Source organism: Dasypus novemcinctus, chromosome 26, assembly GCF_030445035.2.
Source record: "Dasypus novemcinctus isolate mDasNov1 chromosome 26, mDasNov1.1.hap2, whole genome shotgun sequence".
Taxonomy (NCBI): domain Eukaryota; kingdom Metazoa; phylum Chordata; class Mammalia; order Cingulata; family Dasypodidae; genus Dasypus; species Dasypus novemcinctus.
In genome coordinates, this window is record NC_080698.1 from 51100620 (window position 1) to 51122863 (window position 22244).

At 58.7% G+C, this 22244-nt stretch overlaps 1 protein-coding gene and 1 pseudogene across 1 annotated transcript in view; one reads left to right on the forward strand and one right to left on the reverse strand.

Moving 5' to 3' along the window:
• CAND2 (cullin associated and neddylation dissociated 2 (putative)) overlaps positions 1 to 22244 on the forward strand; it is a 45272-nt gene that overhangs the window by 1046 nt on the left and 21982 nt on the right. The window contains exons 2-11 of the mRNA XM_058288829.2: positions 4292 to 4435; positions 6927 to 7081; positions 8168 to 8291; positions 9939 to 10204; positions 11506 to 11611; positions 11772 to 11914; positions 13956 to 14248; positions 15383 to 15524; positions 15849 to 17351; positions 20801 to 20896. Of these exons, the coding sequence (XP_058144812.1) occupies positions 4292 to 4435; positions 6927 to 7081; positions 8168 to 8291; positions 9939 to 10204; positions 11506 to 11611; positions 11772 to 11914; positions 13956 to 14248; positions 15383 to 15524; positions 15849 to 17351; positions 20801 to 20896 (2972 nt within the window). The remainder of the gene's footprint in view (positions 1 to 4291; positions 4436 to 6926; positions 7082 to 8167; positions 8292 to 9938; positions 10205 to 11505; positions 11612 to 11771; positions 11915 to 13955; positions 14249 to 15382; positions 15525 to 15848; positions 17352 to 20800; positions 20897 to 22244) is intronic.
• LOC101422386 (large ribosomal subunit protein eL27-like) lies at positions 17436 to 17835 on the reverse strand (annotated as a pseudogene).

Sequence of the window (22244 nt, forward strand, 5' to 3'; positions counted from 1 at the left end):
CCCTCGCCCCCGCTTCAGTAGAGCCTCCCCAGCCACACTCCTGGGTTCAGGTCCTGGCCCCGCCGCTTGCAGGCTGTGTGACCTCGGGCAGACTACTTAGCGCCTCTGAGCCTCCACTTCATGGGCTGGCGTGAGGATGCCCTGGGTCAGGACCCGTGAACACTGCTTAGGGTGGTAGCTGGCCCTGGGGAGCGCTCAGGAAATGGGCTCTGTCCTGACTGCGAATCCGAAATCTGCTCCCGTCCTTCCCCCTTGAGGCCTCTGCTTGAGTTCCCTGCCCCCCGCCTTTCGCTTGGGGGGCTCCGCTCAGTGGTCGCCCCTTGGGGATGCCTTCCTAACAGCCAGGCTGGGCTAGGCACCGCCCCTTAGAGCCCCCCACCCCCCACGTTTCTGTCCTATGGCTTTTTAGCCTGGTTGGGGGCTCCTGACCGCCAGGGCTGCACACTTTCTTCTTGCATCCCCAGACCCTGTGCTGGGAACACAGGCGGCGCTCAGTGGATGTTTTCGGCACGGCCAGCAGGGGACTCTGAAACCTGTTGTGCCATCCACGTGTCATCTCCTTCGATTCCACCAACTGCCCCCCACACACACACACACTGGCCTGTGTGGTGGGAAAGTTCTTCTTGGTCTCCAGAGGCTCAGAGGGGTGAAGTGACTTGCCCAAGGTCACACAGCGGGCCAGTGGCCCAGGTGGACTTTGCACCCCTTGGGTGCAGTCTCTGGGGAGAGGGAGCAAACCTGACTGGACCACCCAGACCCTGAGAAGCCCTGTCTCTGCCAGTGACCTCAAGAACACTTCAAATCAGCCCACGCATATGAGGATGGCGTCTATTTTTAAAGTCCAAATACCAGCGTGGCTGGGTCGTGCTGACCAGCTGTCCAGGCGCCCATGTGGCCAAGTGGCTCAGCTGAGCCGCCTCTAGGGTTTCCCTGAAATGAATCAGGCTGTCTCCTCCGGCCGCTGCAGGTGGCGGGGTGTGGGCAGAGAGCTGCTTCCTTCCCACTCAGACTCCACAGTCAGAGCAGATCATTTCGGAGGCCATGCAGGAATTCCCAAACGATTTCTGGAAAAAGATGGTCGTATTGGTTGAGGAGCCAGAGGATCTGACTGGTGGGCTCGTTCTCTTTCCCACTTGCTGGGTGACCTCGGGCAGTTCCTGCAACCTCTCTGAGCCTACTTTCCTCATCTGCCTTGTGCGAAGAGCTGGTTTTCCTGTTAAAAACCTCCCAAGAATGCTATGAGGTAGGAACAAAGAAAATTCCCATTTTATACATGGAAAAGCTGAGGGCCAGAGCAAAGGGGTCACTTGTCCACCAGTCACCCAGCTGGTAAGTGACAGGACCAGTGTATTTACTCATTTCGGTGCTCAAATTCTTAGCTCCCAAATTGTACTCCTGCCCGCCCCCTCCACCCCCACCGCACACCCAGTGCTGCTTGCTGAGCCTCAGAGCTGGGTGTCGGCAGCGCCGAGGCACATTTCAGAGGGCTTGGCGTCTGCGTTCGGGTGTCCAGGCAGCTGTTTGGCTCTGGGCCCTGTTGAAGGCCGGCTTTCACCTCCCTCCCTCCTCTCCTGCCCTGTCCCTGTCCCCAGGCCCTTTGCAGACCTGCTCTTTGCCGGGCTGGGAATTCTGGAGATGACCTGATGGGCGCTATCTACCACGAGCTCACAGTCTCATGGGGTTGACCCCCACTGACGGAGATTGAAGGGCCAGGAGGGAGTTGCTGCAATAGGGGGGAGCAGGATGCTTTTTCTGGGGGTGGGGGAGGGAACCAATTGTGCCTAGAGGGTGGGCGGGGGGGGCAGCAAGGGTCAGAGGAGTCGTCCCTGAGATCGGGATATTTGAGCTGGACCCTTGATGGATGAATAGGAGTTCAACAAGAGGTGGAGAAGAAAGAGGGGCCAAGGAGGACATTCCAGGCAGGAGGCACATCTTGGGTAAAGGAGCATATGCCCACCCCACCCCCAGAAGGAGGCTGAGCTGGGCCCCCTGGGCTGCAGCAGAGATGCAGCTGGCAGACCCTGCCTGGCCTCCCAGAGTGCCCCCCTCAGCTGGGCTCCTAGGCCTGCAGGTGCCCACCCTCCCTGGGCCTTGACCCAATTCAGACCCCAACTCCCTCCTCCGCCTCACCTTGGCTGCTTCTCCTGCGATGATGAGGCCCAGGTGTGGGCACCGCCAACCGTGCCATCCCTGGCCTCCCCTCCTGCCTCTTTCCTTCTCCCAGCAGCTTGTGGCTCACCCCAGCTGTTAAAATCAACAGGCACACCTTTGACACATGCCCCTGGAACAGGCCGCTGTGTGCTGCATGACATCGGGCCTCCTGGCTAAGCCTGCAGAGATGAGAGCCGGGGCCCCGATGGTGACAGATTTTGCCACAGGAGGCTCGTGGGGTAGGGTTCTCGTTTGCACTGGCCCAAGCCAGAAAGCAGGGCTGGCATGAGGAGGGGGTGGCCTCGAGGGGTGAGAGGACCTGTGGCTTTCTCTGGAGGCGCCCAAGCTCTGGCACCCCGCTTCTCTCCTCTGCTCCGTCTTTCTCCTCCGCCAGCTACCCCGAGTTTCTACCCTCAAGTGCCTGCAGCATCTGGTCACGAGTGAAGTGAGCCTCGGGGGGGCCAGGGTCAATTGCAGAGTGTGTGTCCCACCAGGACTGCCCTCCAGCCTGGCATCGTCACCAGGGCATGTCAGGCCAGTTGTGTCCACACATTCTATTTTCAGTGTTCAATATTCTAAAATCAATATTTTGGTGTCAGTTCTCCCAGTTTTCCAATGTGGGTAAGTCAGTCAGATTTTGGAAAGCCACACTTGCAAGCTGGATACAGCAGAGAACTGCCAGTCAAAGGCCTCTGCTCTGCCCTTTCTTAATTAAGGCAGGAATGGATCCCCTGTCTGGCCTCTGCAGCCCCAACTCTGCACGACCTTCCAGCTCAGGCGCCCACCACAGCTCCAAATCCTCAGGACAGGACTTTTCGTGCCAAGCCCCACAGATCCGCCCACCTGTGGATGGGTGGCCTTGAGAGCTGCACCCCCATGCTGGGTCAGTGAGCCATCGGGCTGGCCAATGACCCAGGGCCGTGGCCTCTGGAAGTATGGTCCCCAACCCTTAGCATCACCTACTGCCGGGGTGCTGATGGGAAGCTTGTTAGAAATGCAAATTCTGGGAAGCGGATGTGGCTCAAGCAGTTGGGTGCCCACCTAGCACATGGGAAGTCCTGGGTTCAGTTCCCAGTACCTCCTAAAGAAGATGAGCAAGACAGTGGGCTGATATGATGGGCTTGCATGGCGAGGTGACACAACAAGATGACACACACAACAAGATGATGCAATGAGGAGGCACAACAAGGAGAAACAACAAGAGGCACAATAAGCAGGGAACAGAGGGGGCTCAAGCGATTGGGCACCCCCTCCCACATGGGAGGTCGCAGGTTTGGTACCCAGTGCCTCTTAAAAAACAAGATGAGCAGACACAGAGAGCATACAACGAACAGACAGTGAACGCAAGCAAACAGTGGGGAGGGGGGTGGAAAAAGAAATAAAATAAATCTTTTTTAAAAAAAAAGAAATGCAAATTCTGGGGCCCCTTCCCAGATCTAGTGATTCAGAAACTCAGGGAACTGGAGCCCAGCCGTCTTTACAGGTCCTGGAGGTGATTTGGACATACCCTAGACTTTGAGAGCCACTGGTCTAAGGGTAGGGTGTGAGTCAGTTCTCTGGGATGGGGTGGCAGGGCCGGCCCCTCCACCTGTCTGGTAGAGAGGCTTCTTGCTGACACCTCACTTGGAGCAAGGTATCTGTAGAACCTTCTAGTGTCCCTCCCTGGCTGTTGTCAGGTGTGGATGATGTCCTGTGCCGCCTTCGTAAGGCAGAGCTGTTTATTGAGAGCTCACCGTGTGCTAAGTGCTGCGCACACATTTGCTCATTTTCTCTCCCAGTCAAGCCACGAGGCAGGTATTGTATCGCCATCATTTTTGAGACAAGTAAATTAAGGCTCAGAGAGGGGAAGTGACTTGCCTGAGTTCACAGCCACATAAATGGCAGAGGGAGGGTTTTGAATTTGGGTCTGCTGACTCCAAAACCCTGAGCTAAGTTTAACACGTCTGCTGTGCCACCGCCTACGTTGCCATGCCATGGCTCTGGTCAGCATGGCGGGCACAGGCGGTCGGTCTCCTCGTGCTGGCCCGGCCACCCGCCCTCGGCTCGGTCAGCTTCTAGGGGAACTCGAAAACACAGCTCCAGTCCCCTGGGGCCCAGGAGCTGCTTGGCGGTCATCCTCTGCCCCCCCCCCCCCGCCCAGGTTCATGGCCACCAGCGACCTGATGTCGGAGCTGCAGAAGGACTCCATCCAGCTGGACGAGGACAGCGAGCGCAAGGTGGTGAAGATGCTGCTCAGGCTGCTGGAAGACAAGAACGGCGAGGTGCAGAACCTGGCGGTGAAGTGGTGAGCCCCCGCGGCCTCGGCGGGCCCAGGGAAGGGCGCCTGCTGCGTGTGGGCGTGCCCCAGGGCCCCTCCCCCTTTGGGGTGCAGCCTCTAAGAGCGTTGCTGAGCAGTGGAGTCGGACAGGGCCATAGTCTGGGGTCCCCCTGGAAGCAGCCCCCGAGAGGAGATTCAAGTATAGGTTTATTTGGAAGGTGATCTTGAGGAACCCCAGTAGGGGAGCTGGGAAGTCAGGCAGGGGAGGCAAGAAAGCCCATCCTGGGTGCAGAATCAAGCAGTCACCCTGAGGGCAGCCGGCGCTCCATCCAGCCTCGGGGAGGCAGCGTGGAGCACGCCCCCTCAGAATCTCCGCCGCAGGGCCAGGGAGCTGGGGTGGGATTCCCCCACCCTGAGGGTCACTGGTGGCTCGGGGTGGAGGGTTATTCATTCCCTGCACCTCCAGCCAGAGAAAGCCCTCAGGCCGAGATGCGGGTGCTGAGTGCAAGGGGACCTGGATGCACCCCAGCAGTTTGTATCCTAGGCATCACAGGGTTGTGCTTCTAGACCTTTCCCAATTGCGTCCCGAGCAGGAAAAGCAGGACCGTGAGCACATGGGGCCTGTGCGTGCATGAGTGGCAGCGCGGGTGGGAGGCTGAGGAAGGACAGGGGTCAGGGGTCAACAGGGTGAGAGAATTGGGGCACCGCCTCTCAAACCACGCTCTGTGAGCCGGACCCAGGCTCTCTTCTGGGCCACGTGAAAGAATTCCGCCTTTGGTCCCAAAGGCAGAGGGAATTCAGTAAAGTGACTTGGCCAGGTTTGTGTTCTGGAAGCATCTCTGGCTGTGGAGTGGCGATGGGGTGGCACCGTGGTTTCCTGCTAGCAGAACCAATACTCCCTTTTAGAACAAATGGTTTGTCACTTTCTCTGTCCTGTCCTAAAACGAAATTCAAAGATAATATTTCCTACCTATACACATCATTTCAAACAGCTATGTAAAATAGCTCTAAACTGTAGCATAAAGGAAAAAGAGGAGAGAAGTAATTGATAATAAAATAATATGTGTTTCAATACGTAAATGCTTGGGCGTATGGACAGTGGAAGTGATAACGAATCCCTTAGAAGCTGTGCTGGGTATAGAATCCTCAGGATTGCAAAGCAGTAAGTAGAGGTGGATACAGGTGTGGTGTATTAGAGACGCAGCTAACAACAGGTGGCGTCATTCTTGGGGACGAGATTTTCTCGAAATGGTGAACATCTCCCAGGAAAGTTCCCCAGAAGACAAAGGGTCGTCTTCCCTTGTTTTACCTGATGATTGCATTCTTGGAAATTATAGTGTCTATTGACACTGGGCAAACATAAAACATATGCTTATATGTAAGATGAAATTGGGGTTAAGAGTCGGGTAATTACAGAAAGTTTGTTTTGTTTTTGTTTTTTAACTACATGAACGTCCAGTGGAATGTTAGAATGTCTTGCAGGATGAGGGACAGTGCTCTAGTTTGTGAGATATTGGCTCACCGCCCCCCCCCCCAGGCCACTCCTCCTCCTCCTCAGTTGCAGTAAGAAATGTCAGCTCAATAGTGCTGATGATCGAGAAGCAGCTCCAGAAATTTCCAAACCACCCTTGGGAACCGGTGATATGGGAAGTGGACGAGGAGGACCCCGTGGTTGCTTCGATGGAGGTGGTGTTGGAAAAAGAAGTAGGAGAGCCAAAGTGTGCAAACTTTAGTAGGCACCAGAATCACCAGGACCCTCGTCAGAACCCTGTATTGCCTGCTCAGCCCTTCGAGATTCAGGTTCAGGAGGCTGAGGATTTGGGGAGGAGGAGAACAGAGGTCCAGGAGATGGCAAGGCACGGCTGAGGCTGAGGGCCAGGGTGTCTACATCTCAAGCTGTGCTGTGCATTTGAATCTCCTGACATCCTTGTTGAAGTGCGGGTTCTGGCTCTGTCGATCTGGGGTGGGGCCTGATAATGAGCATTTCGAACAAGCTTCCCAGTGATGCTGCTGCTGCTGATCCATGACCACACTTGGAGAAGCAAGACTGCAGGGCAGAGGTTCTCAAAGTGTGGTCTCTGGCCCAACAGCATCCGCGGTACCTGGGAACTTGCTAGAAATGCCAGTGCTTGGGCCCCACCCAGATCTCCCAAATCCCAAACTCTGGGCCCAGGGCCCAGCCATCTGTGCTCAAGCAAGCCGTCCAGGTGATTCTGAGGCATGTCCAAGTTTGAGAACCGCTGCTCTTGGCACTCACTGTTTTCCGGTTGAAGTGACTGGGTCGAATGGTTTAGCTATGTGCTGAGATGCAAAACCCAGGAGGAGATGTAGATTTTGGAGATATTGAAGTACCAGGAACAGTGTTGGCCTAGCAAAGGGTGCCTCTTTTTCTGGCAAACAGGGCTCTCCTCTTGATCCAGGGCCTTGCCCCATGGGCATACATGGGCAGGCTGACTCAGGCTGAGCTTGGGACTTTTGGAAACCGCCCCCCTCCACCTCTCCCTCCCTCCCCTCTCAGCCTGGGTCCTCTGGTGGGCAAAGTGAAGGAGTACCAGGTGGAGGCTGTCGTGGACACCCTCTGTGCCAACATGCAGTCCGACAAAGAGCAGCTCCGAGACATCGCCGGCATCGGCCTCAAGACCATCCTCTCAGAGCTCCCACCTGCAGCCACAGGTACCTGACCCTTCAGCACCCAGGTCCCGGGGATTGGGTACTGTTATTATTTGTCCCTGTTTACAGGGACTTATCTAAGGTCCCTTTGCTAGTGGGTAGCAGAGATGGCATTCAGACCCAGGGCTGTGTATTGATGTGCAGCAAGGAATGCTTTTAGCTGCAAGTTATGAAAAATGCTAACTAGTGGTAGTTTGAAGAAGTAAGGAGTTGTTTTCCTCACACAGTAAGTCTGGAGGGATCAGCAGTTTCTACAGCAGTTCACTCAGCAGCTCATTTATTTATTTATTTATCTCTCCTCCCCCCCACCCCGGTTGTCTGTTCTCTGTGTCTATTTGCTGCGTCTTCTTTGTCCGCTTCTGTTGTTGTCAGCGGCACGGGAATCTGTGTCTCTTTTTGTTGTGTCATCTTGTTGTGTCAGCTCTCCGTGTGTGCAGCACCATTCCTGGGCAGGTGCACTTTCTTTCGCATGGGCGGCTCTCCTTACGGGGCGCATTCCTTGCGTGGGGACACCCCTGCGTGGCACGGCACTCCTTGCGCACATCAGCACTGCGCATGGGCCAGCTGCACATGGGTCAAGGAGGCCTGGGGTTTGAACTGCAGACCTCCCATGTGGTAGGCGGACGCCCTAACCACTGGGCCAAGTCTGTTTCCCTAGCAGCTCATTAATGACAGCGTTGAGGTCTCTGCCCCAGGTCTCCCTTTTATAAGAAGAGCACCCATTTTCCAGAAGCCAGCAGGAGACTTTTGCTTCTATCTCATTGGCCATAACTGGGTCACATGGCCACTCCTGGCAGCAGAGGAGGCCAGGAAAGCAAGTGTTTAGGGGAGGTGGGCGAGGAAGAAGAGGTCAAGTACGGAGTAAGCCAGTCCAGCAGGGTTGCCATCAGTTCTTCAGCTCCTCTGTCTCCAAGTTTGGGCTGAATCTGGGTCAAACCTTGGCTGGCTTGAGTTCTGGCTTCCCTCGATCAGCACGATTCTCAGGAACATGGGCTCAGAACACAGCCAGAGCAGCAGCAGACCAGAGGTAGAGGCTGCTTCTTCCCACAGACCAGGGTCTCACCGTGCCTGCCCTTGTGCCCTGTGCAGGCTCCGGCCTGGCCTCCAATGTGTGCCGGAAGATCACGGGCCAGCTCACCAGTGCCATCGCCCAGCAGGAGGACGTGGCTGTGCAGCTGGAAGCCCTGGACATCCTCTCTGACATGCTGAGCAGGTATGGGAGGCCACCCCAGGCAGTGAGGCAGGAGGGAGGGGAGGAACCCAAATTCACGCACCCCAGGCCCTCTGCTGGGGGCTCCTGAATCGTCCCAGCAGCCGTGCAAAGGAGAACTTGATCGCCGCAATCTTACAGGCTCTGAGAGGTGCTGCAGCTTGCCCAAGGACACACCTCAGCAGATAGCAGAACCTGGGATTCGAACTCACATTTTTCTATACCTATACCCTATGTTTGTTCCTCCTCTCCCCTACCCTCTTCTTTCTCTTTTTCTTCTTCGGCTGATATGTCTGAACTTCTGTTTTAAATGACACTGCTCATTTTTAAACCATTCATTCATTCAACCTCCCAAGAGTTGAGCACCTAGATGATGACCAGAAATCTGTCAGGTGCTAGGTTAGTGCTGAGAATATGGAGTTGGATCCATCTTGGTTCCTTCCAGGGAAAAGCTCACAGGCAAAAAAGGAGAAAACTATAAAACCGTAAAGCAAGCACAACAGATACGATAACTGCAGGGGCCCTAACTCAGCTGGGGCGAGCGAGCCTTCCTCGGGAGGCTCCTGCTAGCTCTGATCCTTCAAGAAGGCTTAGCCGGGCTTGGGTGGGTTTGTAGGCAGGTAAATTCAGGACATATTAAATAGACTCCACAGGGCTTGGGATGGGTGAGAGACGCAGAGACTCACGGGCAGCACCGGGGGTCTAGCTGTAGTAATGGGGTGGGCGGAGGCGCTGGTGGCTCTGATGGAGTGCCCTGTGGGAGCAGGTGTGGTGTGTGGGGAGGAGGGGGAGGAGATTCGGTTTGGGGCATGTTGAATTTGACGTGTCTGGGAGGCATCGACTCCGCTGTAGATTACATGAGGGCCCAGGGCCTGGGTCTGTCTTGCTCACCCTTGTTTCCTGCATATGCACGTCACATAGCAGGTGCTCGGGAAATCACTGCCTAATGAATGAATGAATGAATGAATGAATGAATGAATGAATGAAACCCAGGAGAGAGGTCTGGACTAGATACAGAGATATGGGAGGGTAAGATCAAGGAGGTGGTGTGGGGTGAGAAGAGAAGAGGTGTCAGGACCCCTTTTCTGTCCTCCAGGCCACCTGGAGGACAGAAAATGCACTGACCTGGTTGGAAGGTGGGAATGAAAGCTGCCGAGGAGGGCAGGGGGCTTCGTTCTTTCTTTGTAGAAACCATTCCCTGGTGTCGCCTCTTGCCTTGGACCCAAAGCTTGGCTCACCCCAGGGACAGTAGGGAGCCTGGAAGGGGTTTAGCAGAGGAGTGACCAGGTCAGAGGTGGAATTGTGAGGACTGGGGAAGGGGGACACCCAGGCCACGCCCAGCCTCCCTGGAGGCCAGGACGAGCTCTGCGGGAGACCCCAACTCCCATCCCACCGTCTCTGTTGTCCGCCAGGGTTCAAGTCTTGGCCTTGCGCTTCTTGGCTGGGTGGCCTTGAGAAAGTCCCTTCCCCTCTCATTCGGCTTTCTCTCCTGCAACAGTAATAATTATTCCTCACGGGCACGGGGCACATTTGTTTTCCAAGGCCTTTTGGTTGTCCAAATTCCGGGTGGGAGGCCAGGGGAGGATGGGAGGCTTAGGGCGGGTGGTGGGGGGCCCGTCGCCGGCCTGACCGCCCCCCGCGCCTCCCCAGGCTGGGTGCCCCGCTGGGCGCCTTCCACGCCAGCCTCCTGCACTGCCTGCTGCCGCAGCTGAGCAGCCCGCGCCTGGCCGTGCGCAAGCGGGCCGTCGGGGCGCTCGGGCACCTGGCGGCCGCCTGCAGCAACGACCTCTTCGTCGAGCTCGCTGACCACCTGCTGGACCGGCTGCCCGGGCCGCGCGCGCCTGCCAGCCCAGCCGCCACCCGCACCCTGATCCAGTGTCTGGGCAGCGTGGCCCGCCAGGCCGGCCATCGGCTCGGTGAGGGGGCGGGGCCCGCGGAGGGGCGGGGCCACGGGGCGGTCCTGGCGGGGTGGGCGGGGCCGGTGGGCGGGGCGCTCCCAGTAAGGGGGAGGGGCTGAGGCGTCAAAGGACGGAGCAGGCGAGGCTCGGGGCTCGAGCTCTGCAGAGGGTCCCGGTCCTGAAGGCAGGACCGTGGGGGAAGGGCTGGGACCTGTCGCCTACCCACCCACCCGTGTACCCACCCATAGACCAACGGCGTTCTAGATCACACCATCAAACTGCTACACAAAATACATGATCTCTTCTTACTTTAGCCAATACCCTGTAAGTCAGGTTTGAATTTTTTCAGCAACTTTAGTGGGTGTATAATTTATACACAATAAGCTGCTCTATTTAAAGTGTGCAGCTGGGTGTGTTTTGAACTTTGTGTCCAGCCGTGAAACTACCATCAAAATAGAGAATATTTCCATCACTCCCCAAAGTTGTCTGGTGCTCCTTTGCAGCCCACCCCTCTCCCTTCTCCCCCCAGGCACCCACTGATCTGCTTTCTGTTACTGTGGGTTTCTTATCATTTTCTGAAGTTTTATATAAATGAACTCATACGATCAGGTCTGAAGGTCTTCTCAGCCTCCTCGGAGCAGCAGCGTGGGGAGTGTTGGGTTGGTGCACAGGCAGCTCCCCGCCCCCTGCTCTGTCCCCCAGGGGTGAGGGGCCTTGCAGGCTCCCTGAGGACGCCCCAGCCCGCACGGTCCTGCTCTCTCCATACCCCCTTGGCCACCCTTGGGAGCATGGACCCAGGAAAGAGACCTACCCAGGACCCGGATGAGGGCTCAGGCCAATTGGGCAGGAAACCGGGGCCCCCAGAACACAGAGTGGAGTCTGGAGCGGGGCGTTGGGGGCTCCGGGCCAGCATGTCCCTTGGCCATGCGGACTCTGGCACTGTGGAGGGCTGTGGCTGGAGGGGACCTGGTCTGTGAGGGCAGCACCTCCCTCCTCCTGCCCCGTCGTGTGCAGGAGACAAGGCCAAGGTGTGAGTAATAGTTTTAGCAGCAGCTGCTACTTCCAGAGTGGCTACCATGTGCCAGAAGCCAGGCTGAGCACTTTACCTGCTCCACATTGTTCATCTTCCCAACATCTCTGCATTGTCATCCCACCGCAAAGATGAACAGACGGAGGTTCACGGAAGTGTCGTGACTTGCCCACGGTCCCGTAGCTCCTAGAGGACATACCGAGTCGAGGCTTACAGTGATCAGGGCCGCAGGGGCAGGGACAGGGTCTGGCCCGGCCGCCCGGCCTCACACCCTCCCTTGGCCCTGCAGGCGACCACCTGGACCGCCTGGTGCCCCTGGTGGAGGAATTCTGCAACGTGGATGACGACGAGCTCCGGGAATCCTGCCTCCAGGCTTTTGAGGCCTTCCTGAGGAAGTAGGTGCAGTGGGGTGCTGGGAAACCGGAACCTGGTTGGGGGTGGGGGGCAGGGTTCATTGGGAAGCTGATAGAGATGGGCTCAAAGCCTCCCTGCTGGCTCCCCCCCCCCACAGCCTGTCCTGCCTGGGTGCAGCAGAGCCCCCCTCCTGCCCCACAGGTGCCCCAAGGAGATGAGCCCTCACGTGCCCCACATAACCAGCCTCTGCCTCCAGTTCATGCAGCACGACCCCAACTATAACTACGACAGCGACGGGGATGACGAGCACATGGAGACGGAGGGAAGTGAGCTCAGCGAGCAAGGTGGGCGGCCCACCCACCCAACCCCCCCATCGGAGCTGGGGGGCGGGGCTGGGCTCAGCCTTCCCGAGACCCTCCCAGCCAAAGACAGGGGTCACGTTCACTGTCCCCCATCCCCTCCCAACTCTTCCTCAGGCCCCAGCCCTACCCTCAGAAATCAGCAGCCCCCACGGCGCCCACTCTCTCGGACCGCCCAGGTCACAGGGCGGCGCTCTCTCAGAAGGTTCTAGGGGAGGATCTGGCCCATGCCCTTCTCGTAGCTTGTGGGGTTGCCAACGGTCCTTGAAGGTCCTCAGCTTATAGGCTCCCCACTCCGGTCTCTGCCTGGGTCATCACATATCATTGTCCCTGAGTGTCTCTGTGTTCCTGTGTCCAAATTTCCCTTATAAGGACAACAGTCATTTTGGATTTAGGGCCCACCCTAATCCAGTATGACCTCCACTTATCTAATTCCATCTGCAAAGCCCCTACCCCCAAACACAGCCACATTCTGAGGTCCTGGGTAGACCTGAGTTTTAGGAGAGACTCTTGAAGCCGGTGTGAACCCTAAAAGCCAGGTATTATTTTCCTTATTTTTCAGATAATGGAACTGAGGCTTAGAGAGGAGTCTTGCCCAGGATAGCACTGCTAGGAATGGCATAGCTGGGACTTGGGGCCAAGCCTGTTAGATCCCACCCCCCCTGTCCTGGTACCCTTTTATTAATGGCCTTCAAGAGACAATGTCCTAACCCAGTAGAGGGAAGTTCTAATGGTGCAATGGAAGGCTTGGACAGGGGAGAGGCATATCTGGATGGGGGATGGACACAATGGCTTCCTTCTGTGGCTGGGGTCCTGCCTGTCACTGATGGGTTTCCAGGACAGAGATGCCCCTGGCACTGATGTGGACAAGGGTCTTGGGGCCTGATGGGGCACTCAGGGTGAGGTGGGATGGTGGGAGACAGGCCTGGACAGGTGTGTCGGAGCCTTGACTGCCAAGCCAGGAGTGTTGGATGTTTCTTCGTGGGTGGTCTAGGGTGGGGCTAAGAAACAACAGTCCAACAAGGGGATGTTGGCCGAGCAGACAAGGGGACAGGGTGCGTCTGTGGGAACCCCCTACGTGGTCCACTGTGGCTTGTTCAGACCCTGGGGCACTGAGCCCCTGGGTTGTCAACAGAGCAGTGTGAATGGGGGTATACTGCAGAGACTCTGAGCCTGCACCTGGGGGCATTGCCAGTTTGGACCATCCCCCTCTGAGCCTCATCCATGTCTCCCCAGGTGACGTGGGTCTGGACCCGAAACTCAGCTCTGCTGTTTCCTAGCTGTGTGCCCTTAGGAGAGTCTCTCACCCTCTCTGAGCCTTATTTTCATCATCTGTAAAATGGGGCTAAACAGCCTGCATCTTCCTAAGGTGGTGTGGACTCGATGAGCTCTTGCCCGGCAAGTGGCTTGTAGGGTAGAAAGCCACACAGACACAGCAGTTCCTTGGCCTTAGTCCTGCTTGTTGGCCAGAATCAGGACCCTTGAGAGGCTGGGGTCAGAGGACGGGGGGGAAGGCCAAAGGGAGGCCTTCGTACCTCTCCCTCTGGAACCCGACAAATGAAACCGCACACAGCAGTCCTGAACCTAGAGGGTGGCTTTTGTATCTGTCTTCCAAGTCTTTCCATTTTTTTTTTTTAGTGCAGTCAAGAGAGTTCAGGATTTGGAGGCAGAGGGAGGACCCTTGTTTGACTCCGGTTATTTTCTGGCCTAATCAGGGCCGGGCCACAGCCTCTCTCTAAGCCCCAGCTTCCTCTCCTCTGCCGTGGGGATCGGTCCCTCTCTTGCAAGGTTGTCATGAGGCCAAAACGAGACCGTGGCTCCGAAGTGCTCGGCACCATTGCCGGCACACAGTGGGTGCTCGTTAGATAGTAGGCAGTGTTCCTAATGACACACAGATCGTGACTGAAAAGGTGCAGCCCAGCGCCTGCCTCCTGCCCCCTCCCTCCTTCCCCGAGCCACAGACCCGTCCTCAGAGGCGACCCTGGTGGGGTGCAGGGCATCCACACGGGTCCTGTCCCTGCCCCAGAGAGCGAGGAGGAGTACAGCGACGACGACGACCTGAGCTGGAAGGTGCGCCGGGCCGCGGCCAAGTGCACGGCAGCCTTGATCGGCTCGCGGCCCGACCTGCTGCCGGACTTCCACCGCACCCTGGCACCGGCGCTCATCCGCCGCTTCAAGGAGCGCGAGGAAAACGTCAAGGCCGACATCTTCGGGGCTTACGTTGTGCTGCTGCGGCAGACCCGGCCCCCAAAGGGGTGGCTGGCGGCTGTGGAGGAGCCCACCCAAACCGGCAGCAGCCTCCACATGCTGCGAGGACAGGTGGGACCCAGCGTCACCTCCCCGCTGCCCCACCAGCCTGCTCACCCTGCCATCTGCTCACCTTTCCACCCACCCCTCGTCTGCCTGGCCATGCACACCCATCCATCCTCCCATCCTGCCCCCCCCCCCACTCAGCCACCCGTCCTTCCGCCACTGCAGTAGCTGCACCGAGCACCCACCATCTGCCCGGCCCTGGGTACTCGGTGCTGGGGACCCAGAGAGGAACAAGACAGCTTAAGCCCCTCCTGCTTCCTAGACCACCAAGTCTAGGGGCAGGTAGACGGCAAACAAGTAGGACTTTTCCAAGCCACGGGAAGGAGTTGCGGTTTTAATCTAAGAGCAAGCAGGAGCCAGCGGCAGGGGGTTTCAGGATCCAGATTATACCCTGGCTGCCACGTGGAGAACGGGATATGGCAGGGCAAGAGGAGAAGCTGGTGGTGGCTCTGGTGATAGTGCAGGGGCGCTCCGGCCCAGGGAGATGGAGAAGAGCAGTCAGATTCGAGAAGGGTTGTTGGGGTAGGATCGGCAAGTCTTGAGGCTGGATTGGCTCTGGGAGGTGTCACGTGGCCTCCAGGGTTCTCCAGGGTTAGCCAGAGAGGCCGTAGAGCAGAAAGGAGAGGTTTCTGGAGTTCTGTTCTGTTCTGGACATTACATTTGAGATCCTTATTAGATGCCCAGGTCGAGATATCCAGTGGATAGATGGCACCCAAACTTGATGTTATCATGCTGATTTGGGAATCCTTAGCCTCACGGGGATTCTAGATTCTGGGAGTGGATGAGATCACCTGGGAAGGACACAGCTAGAAAAGAGGGAGGGGGAGGCCAGCCGGCCTCTGCTTCCGCCCTCCCAGGGTGACTAGTTGAGAGCCAGACTGCCTGGGGGGCTCTAAGCAAGTGACTTAATGTGCCAGCCCCTGTTTGCCCATCTGGAAAGTGGACACAGGAGTAGTACCTACCTCATGGGGTCCGAATGCAGCGAGAAGTGCCGGCACAGGGTGGCTGACGGGTGCTGGGGTGCAGACTGGTCCCCTCCACACCAGGCCGCCTCGCGGGGATGTGCCTGGCCAGCCCCCCACCTCGGGTAGGGCAGGACGTTTCCCTGGCTGATCACCAACCTCCTCCACCTGCCCATAGGTGCCCCTGGTGGTCAAGGCCCTGCAGCGGCAGCTGAAAGACCGGAGCCTCAGGGCCCGGCAGGGCTGCTTCGGCCTCCTGGCCGAGCTGGCGGGCGTCCTCCCCGGCTGCCTGGCAGAGCACATGCCCGTGCTCGTATCAGGTAGGCCAGACCAGAACCAGCCGCCCGGGCCCCTCCCAGACCCTGCACCGCAGCCCCGAGTTGAGCTCCCTAGCCCAGTTCCAGGCCCCTGTTCAACAGCCTGAGTCAGGCGCCCCACACTCAGCAGGGAGGGCAGGGTCCAGGCCTGCCACCGAGGGTCACCTGAGTCTCCAGCCTTGTTTCCCTCAGTCCTGGCCCCCCACTAAGCCCTGACCTCTCGGAAGCTGCCACATGAGAGCCCGGGTGCCCTGTCCCCCAGTCCGGGGAGGGCTGGGCCGGCCAGCCTTCCTTGCCCCCCCATAATCGTCCTGCCCACCCCGGTAGGCATCGTCTTCTCGCTGGCAGACCGCTCCAGCTCCTCCACCATCCGGATGGACGCTCTGGCCTTCCTGCAGGGGCTGCTGGGCACGGAGCCGGCCGAGGCCTTCCACCCGCACCTGCCCACCCTCCTGCCCCCCGTGACGGCCTGCGTGGCCGACCCCTTCTATAAGATCGCCGCCGAGGCCCTGCTGGTGCTGCAGGAACTGGTGCGAGCCCTGTGGCCGCTGGACGGGCCTCGGGCGCTGGACCCCGGGCCTTACGTTGGCGAGATGGCCGCGGCCACCCTGGCGCGGCTCCGTGCCACTGACCTGGACCAGGAGGTGAAGGAGCGGGCCATCTCCTGCACAGGGCACCTTGTGGGCCACCTGGGGGACCGGCTGGGCCACGACCTGCAGCCCACGCTGCTGCTGCTGCTGGACCGCCTGCGCAACGAGATCACCCGGCTGCCCGCCGTCAAGGCCCTGACGCTGGCGGCCACGTCCCCGCTGCGGCTCGACCTGCAGCCCATCCTGGCCGAGGCGCTGCCCCTCCTAGCCTCGTTCCTGCGCAAGAGCCAGCGGGCGCTGCGGCTGGCCACGCTGGTGGCCCTGGACGCCCTGGCCCAGAGCCGGGGACTCAGCCTCCCGCTGCCTGCCGTCCGGGCCGTGCTGGCCGAGCTGCCCGCCCTGATCAGCGAGAGCGACATGCACGTGGCCCAGCTGGCGGTGGACTTCCTCGCCACGGTGACCCAGGCCCAGGCGGCCCCCGTGGCCGAGGTCAGCGGCCCGGTGCTCGCCGAGCTGCTGCGGTTGCTGCGCTCGCCCCTGCTCCCTGCGAGCGTGCTGGCGGCTGCCCAAGGCTTCCTGCAGGCTCTGGTGGGCACCCGCCCCCCGTGCGTGGCCTATGCCAAGCTCATGAGCCTGCTCACGGCGCCCGTGTACGAGCAGGACGCCGACGGCGGGCCAGGCCTGCACAAGCAGGTGTTCCACTCGCTGGCCTGCTGCGTGGCGACCCTGGTGGCCGCCTGCCCCCAGGAGGCGGCGGGCACGGCCAGCCGCCTGGTGAGCGACGCCAGGTCGCCCCGCGCGAGCACCGGGGTCAAGGTCCTGGCGTTCCTGTCCCTGGCCGAGGTGGGCCAGGTGGCCGGGCCGGGGCCCCAGCGGGAGCTGAAGGCGGTGCTCCTGGAAGCCTTGGGGTCGCCCAGCGAGGACGTGCGGGTGGCCGCCTCCTACGCACTGGGCCGCGTGGGCGCCGGGAACCTGCCCGACTTCCTGCCCTTCCTGCTGGGGCAGATCGAGAAGGAGCCGCGGCGGCAGTACCTACTGCTGCACGCGCTCGGGGAGGCCCTGGGGGCCGCCCGGCCCGACAGCCTGAAGCCCTACGCGGAGGACATCTGGGCCCTGCTGTTCCAGCGCTGCGAGGGCGCCGAGGAGGGCACCCGGGGGGTGGTGGCCGAGTGCCTCGGGAAGCTGGTCCTCGTGAACCCCCCCTTCCTGCTGCCCCGCCTCCGGAAGCAGCTCGCCGAAGGTAGGCAACCGGGCCTGCACGGTAGTGGGCAATTTGCTTTTTTTTTTTTATTTTTGCATTTTTAGTGATTTAAACAAAATATATCTAAAACTGCAGCTTCTGGAAGAACTACTTGTTTTTGCCTGTCTTGTACCTCTCCTCGAACTTGACCTTGGCCTCGCGCCGGGACTTGCAGGGTCTCTGAAAACATCCTCGTTGACAATGGCCTTGTCCAAGGGGCTATCCACAGAGTACCTGGTGGGCAGGAGGTGACTGTAGTTGTAAACTCTCAAGAAAGACTTGATCTTTGACCTCCGGACGATTTTCTTCTTGCCCGTGGCAGCTGTCACTTTGCAGGGGTAGCGGGCGATTCCAGCCACCAAAGCACGGCTGTAGGAGTGGCCCGAGGTGCCGTCATCAGTGTCCTTCACGATGTCGGCCTTGCGTCTGGAGGAGCGCGGGCCAGCACCAGCCCCGCTTTCCCGGGTTTCGTAAACTCACCCATTTCCGTAGCAACCAGTGGACCCTATCACAGAAGGCGGCAATTGGCTTCTGAGCGTCCCAGCCGCTCACGCTCTTCCAAGTGAAATTAGGCAGGAAGAGGGTGTCAGAGAAAGGCACGGCAGCCGGGACAAGCGCCGTGTTTGCCTCCTGGAGACTTAGAGCCCACCCGTGCGTCCCGCTAGAGAGGACCCCGTGGGACGGAGCGGGACAGAGACTCCATGGGCCCCTGTGGCACACAGGCTTAGCCTTCTCCTGGGGCCACAGTCACTGCCCTTGGTGTGGACAACAGCATACACTCCAGGTGGAGGTTAGTGAAAGCGCTTCCTAAGAGGGGCCGGGAGCGGCAGCCGGCACGTGGGAATCCAGGCTGAGGTGGGCTGATGGGCCCCTGGGGCTAGAGGGCCGGGCAGGGAGCAGGAGGGCAGGCCTGCTGGGTGGTGGGCGAAGGACACGGCAGGTAGACGGTGGGTGGGTGGGCTTCCTGGGCACTTGGGCAGGCCAAAGCCCCTGACAAAAGAAGGCCTCCCCTGGGCCCCGGGCTCGAGCGGGTCACCTGGTCCCCTTGTAGGCATAATGCAGATAAAGTGCCTGGTATATCATGTGGACTGAATTTGTACCAAACAGCTGCTATTAGACATGTCCTGGGTGTACAGTTGTGCCCTTTCTGGGTTGCTAGATCTAGAACAAACTGCTCTTGGGCTCTCCTTGCCGTGTGTATGGGGTGTGTTGTCAAGGATCTTGATGGCTAGTTGATGCTGCCTCTTCTTAGGAACCTCCAGGGGTGGAGATAAGGAACCGCTCTGCTTTTTCCTAAGCCCTGATGAGTTCCTATCTCCTGCACACCCTTGCACCAGCTATCTAGACACCTTTTTTATTTACCACTGGCTGCTGGGAAGCCTAGAGCCAAATGGGTTCTAGCAAGTTCACGGGACTTCCTAAATGGCTTGCTCTGCACGTCCCCTACTCTTGTCTCCATCTCACTTTGCTGCCCTTATTTTCCCTTGGCCCCATTTTCCTTCTTAAAGCCACTTAATCCTATTCTGTAGGGCAGGTCTCCATCAGCCACTCCGAATCTCCTTAGGAGGCAGTCAGAGTGGAAAGAGAGAGAGGGAAAAACGAGAAGTCTGAATTCAGTAACCTTCACTCCAAGTTATAAGCAGTGTGTGCTGGAAATTGCTTTAGGTCACTCACTGTTCTGACCTAGGATAGAAGAGGGAGGGAATGACCTAGAGAGGGGACTGAGGATGTGGAGCACCGGCTGATTTATTGCCTTCAATAAATTAAAGGCAATTTATTTCCCCTCCTTTCCTCAGCTTCTCTACTCTAGCAAACAGCCCCTTCTCCGTGACCTACTGTGCTGGTTTGCCAGGGCCAACTAGGTAGGCTGAATCAGTGTGGGCAGGGCCGCGCACGTCTGGAAGCTGCGGGGAGGATCCCGTGCCTCTCCCAGCATCTGGTGTTGGCTGGCAGCGCTGGTGCTCCTTGGCTCGGAGACGCATCACGCCCGTGCCTGCCCACGTGGCCTTCTCCCCTGGGGCTGCCTCCGCGTCCAGGTGCCCCTCTTCTTCTAAGGGCGCCAGGCCTAGTGGGTTCGGACCCGTCCCCATCCTGTCTGGCCTCATTTTAACTCATCGCATCTCCAAAGACTTTTTCCAAGGAACATCCCAGTCATGGGACTGGGGCTTAGGACTTGAACATCCATTTGGGAGATGCAGTTTGACCCATGACACCAAGCTTTGGGAATGAGCTGAATTCCTTGGGCATTCCCTAGGCCTCCAAGCTGCCTGGAGCAGACCTGCCCCTTACGTGGGGAATGCGTGCCTCGGGGAAGGGCCGGGCCTGGGCTTACACTCAGCTGTTGAATTCCGGATCTGCTGTGTGGCCTGCAACATGAATGTAACCTCTCTGGGTCTCTCTGTATAGTGGAGAATAACAATGAACCTTCCCTCCTAGAGCCATCCTGAGCGATAATTGAGATGACGTGTTAGAAAAGCGTGATGCGGTCCCAAGGCCCAAGCGAGGGCCTCTCTTTGGCGCGACCAACGTCTTAAATTATTGGTCCCCCATTTGCGTCCTGCAGTGTGGTCACCTGAGAAGTGGCAGTCTTTCTGTCTTCTCTGCAGCAAGAAGAACTTAGGGTAGATTCAAAGCTTCTGGGTTTGGGGATCCCTCTTAAGTCAGAGGCCTGGGCTCGTCCCCCACACTGCTGGTGAAATGCTTGGTGAGCCTGGCGTGCCCCTTCCCACCCCCGAGCCTCAGCTTCCTCCTATGAAAAGTGGGAATGAGAAACCCTTATCTGCATCCTCTAGGGTTGGCTTGGGGTCCCCCATGGACATGTAGGGTCCATGATTGACTAGAAGGACTCACAGAACTCAGTAAAACTGTTATACTCACAGTTACAGTTTATTATGGTGAAATTAGAGTAAAATCAGCAACCGAAAAAGACAGGAGGGCAGGATCCAGGAGAGACCAGGTGTGTGTCCAGGTGTCCTCACCCGATGGGGTGGCATGGACAGCACCTGGTTGTCCCAGCAACGATGCGGGGCAGCGCTTGCGGAACGGTGCCAGTCGTCGAGCCCTGGTGTCCAGAGTGTTTCTTGGGGGTTGGTTGGTCAGGGAGGCATAGCCGACCTTCAGCCTCCAAGCCCCCCAGAGGTCAAGCCGGCCCTGCATGGCCCAGAGCCCCCCCCCCCATAAAGCACTTGGTTGTCTTAGACCTCCAGGGTGGCCCAAGGAACCCGGCAAACAGAAACTCACCTGTCAGGCAGGATGCTCCAGGACGTGGAAGGCGAGGGCCTGGACCTCCAGGTCTGCCGAGTTCATCCTTTACTGCGTAGCTTTCCCAGAGATGGGGACACGGTGACTGGAGTGGGGGCGTCTACCCCGGGCAGGGGAGAGCCTCGGCACCCGTGGGTGCCCGGGATCAGTCCCTGCTCCTCACCGGGCCGCATCCCCTCGTCCTGCAGGCCGACCACACACCCGGAGCACCGTCATCACAGCGGTCAAGTTCCTCATCTCGGACCAGCCGCATCCCATCGACGGCCTCCTGAAGAGCTACGTTGGTGAGCACCAGCCCCCCACCCCCCCAGACTTGAACTTGGGCTGACTTTTCATACACATTAACCAGAAGGAGTTGGAGACCCAAGAGCCCACCTCACCCCTGTGGGGGGCAGTGGGGCCTGGCTCGTAAGTCAGAGGCTTGGACTTGTGCCCCACACTGCCGGTGAATTGCTTGGGGAGCCTGGCGTGCCCCTTCCCACCCCCGAGCCTCAGTTTCCTCCTATGAAAAGTGGGGATGGGAGAGCCTTATCTGCATCCTCTGGGGTTGGCTCGGGGTCCCCATGGACGGAAGCCAAGCACGCAGGCTTAGGGAAGTGGACGGCAGCTAGCCTCACACAGGCGTCAGCAAGTGGGAGCTCCACGGAGGGGCTGCGCGGGGGCCGGGGAGAGCCGCGCCGCCGATTTTCCTGTCAGAAGGGCCGTCCGCCCTGAGGAACCCAAGCAGCCTTTGTCGGGAGGAGGCCGTTCCCTTCCTCCGAGACTGTGGACCTCCATGCTCACGGCCTTTTACCTGGGCTGCAGCGGAGTCTCAGCCCTCCTCATCCAGAAGGGGCAGCCTAGCGGAGTGGAGTCGGCCAGCCTCAGGTTCGAATCCTAGCCCTGCCTTCCTCTGAGCATGGACAGGTCAACTTGTCTCCACGCCTCACTTTCTTGGCTATAAAATGGGGGATGCAGACCCCCGCCTGCTGGGGGCTGCTCTGTGAGATCCAGGGGTCAGCAGATGTGACTGCGCTCTGAACCAGAGGATGTGTCTTCCAGAAGCATCGTTGGGAGCCACATCTCCTGGGTCCCGACCCAGCGGGCATGCTGCCCCCAGCCCTGACTTCCTTCACCGTGACTGCACTGCCCCTCGCCGGCACCCCGGGGGGGGCTCCACCTCGGTTAGGGGTTTTGCTTTCCTGAGTCTGAGCCACAGCTTTTGAGCTCCCCCTGTGTGTCAGGTTCCATGCTTGACCTTTTGAAATACCCCATGAGTGATGCTGCAGGGACAGTTACCGGACAGTGTATGTCCTCCTGTGGCCCACTGGGTGGACTGGGGGAGAGTGTGGGCTCTGGTGTGGACCACTGACCATGAGGTGCAGCGGGGCTCAGAGATGTATTCACCAAGTGCAATGAATGTCTCATGACGATGGAGGAGGTGGTGGTTATGGGAGGAGGAGTGGGGTGAAGGGGGTGGGGGGTATATGGGGACCTCATATTTTTTTAATGTAATATTAAAAAAATAAATAAAGACAAAAAGTATATATACCTCATCACAGCTAATCCCCACAGCGGGGAACCTGGGTGCCAGCCTGGCCCAGGGGAGAGCCGAGAGGCTGCCAGCCCTGGATCGGAGCCCTGCTGGCTTGG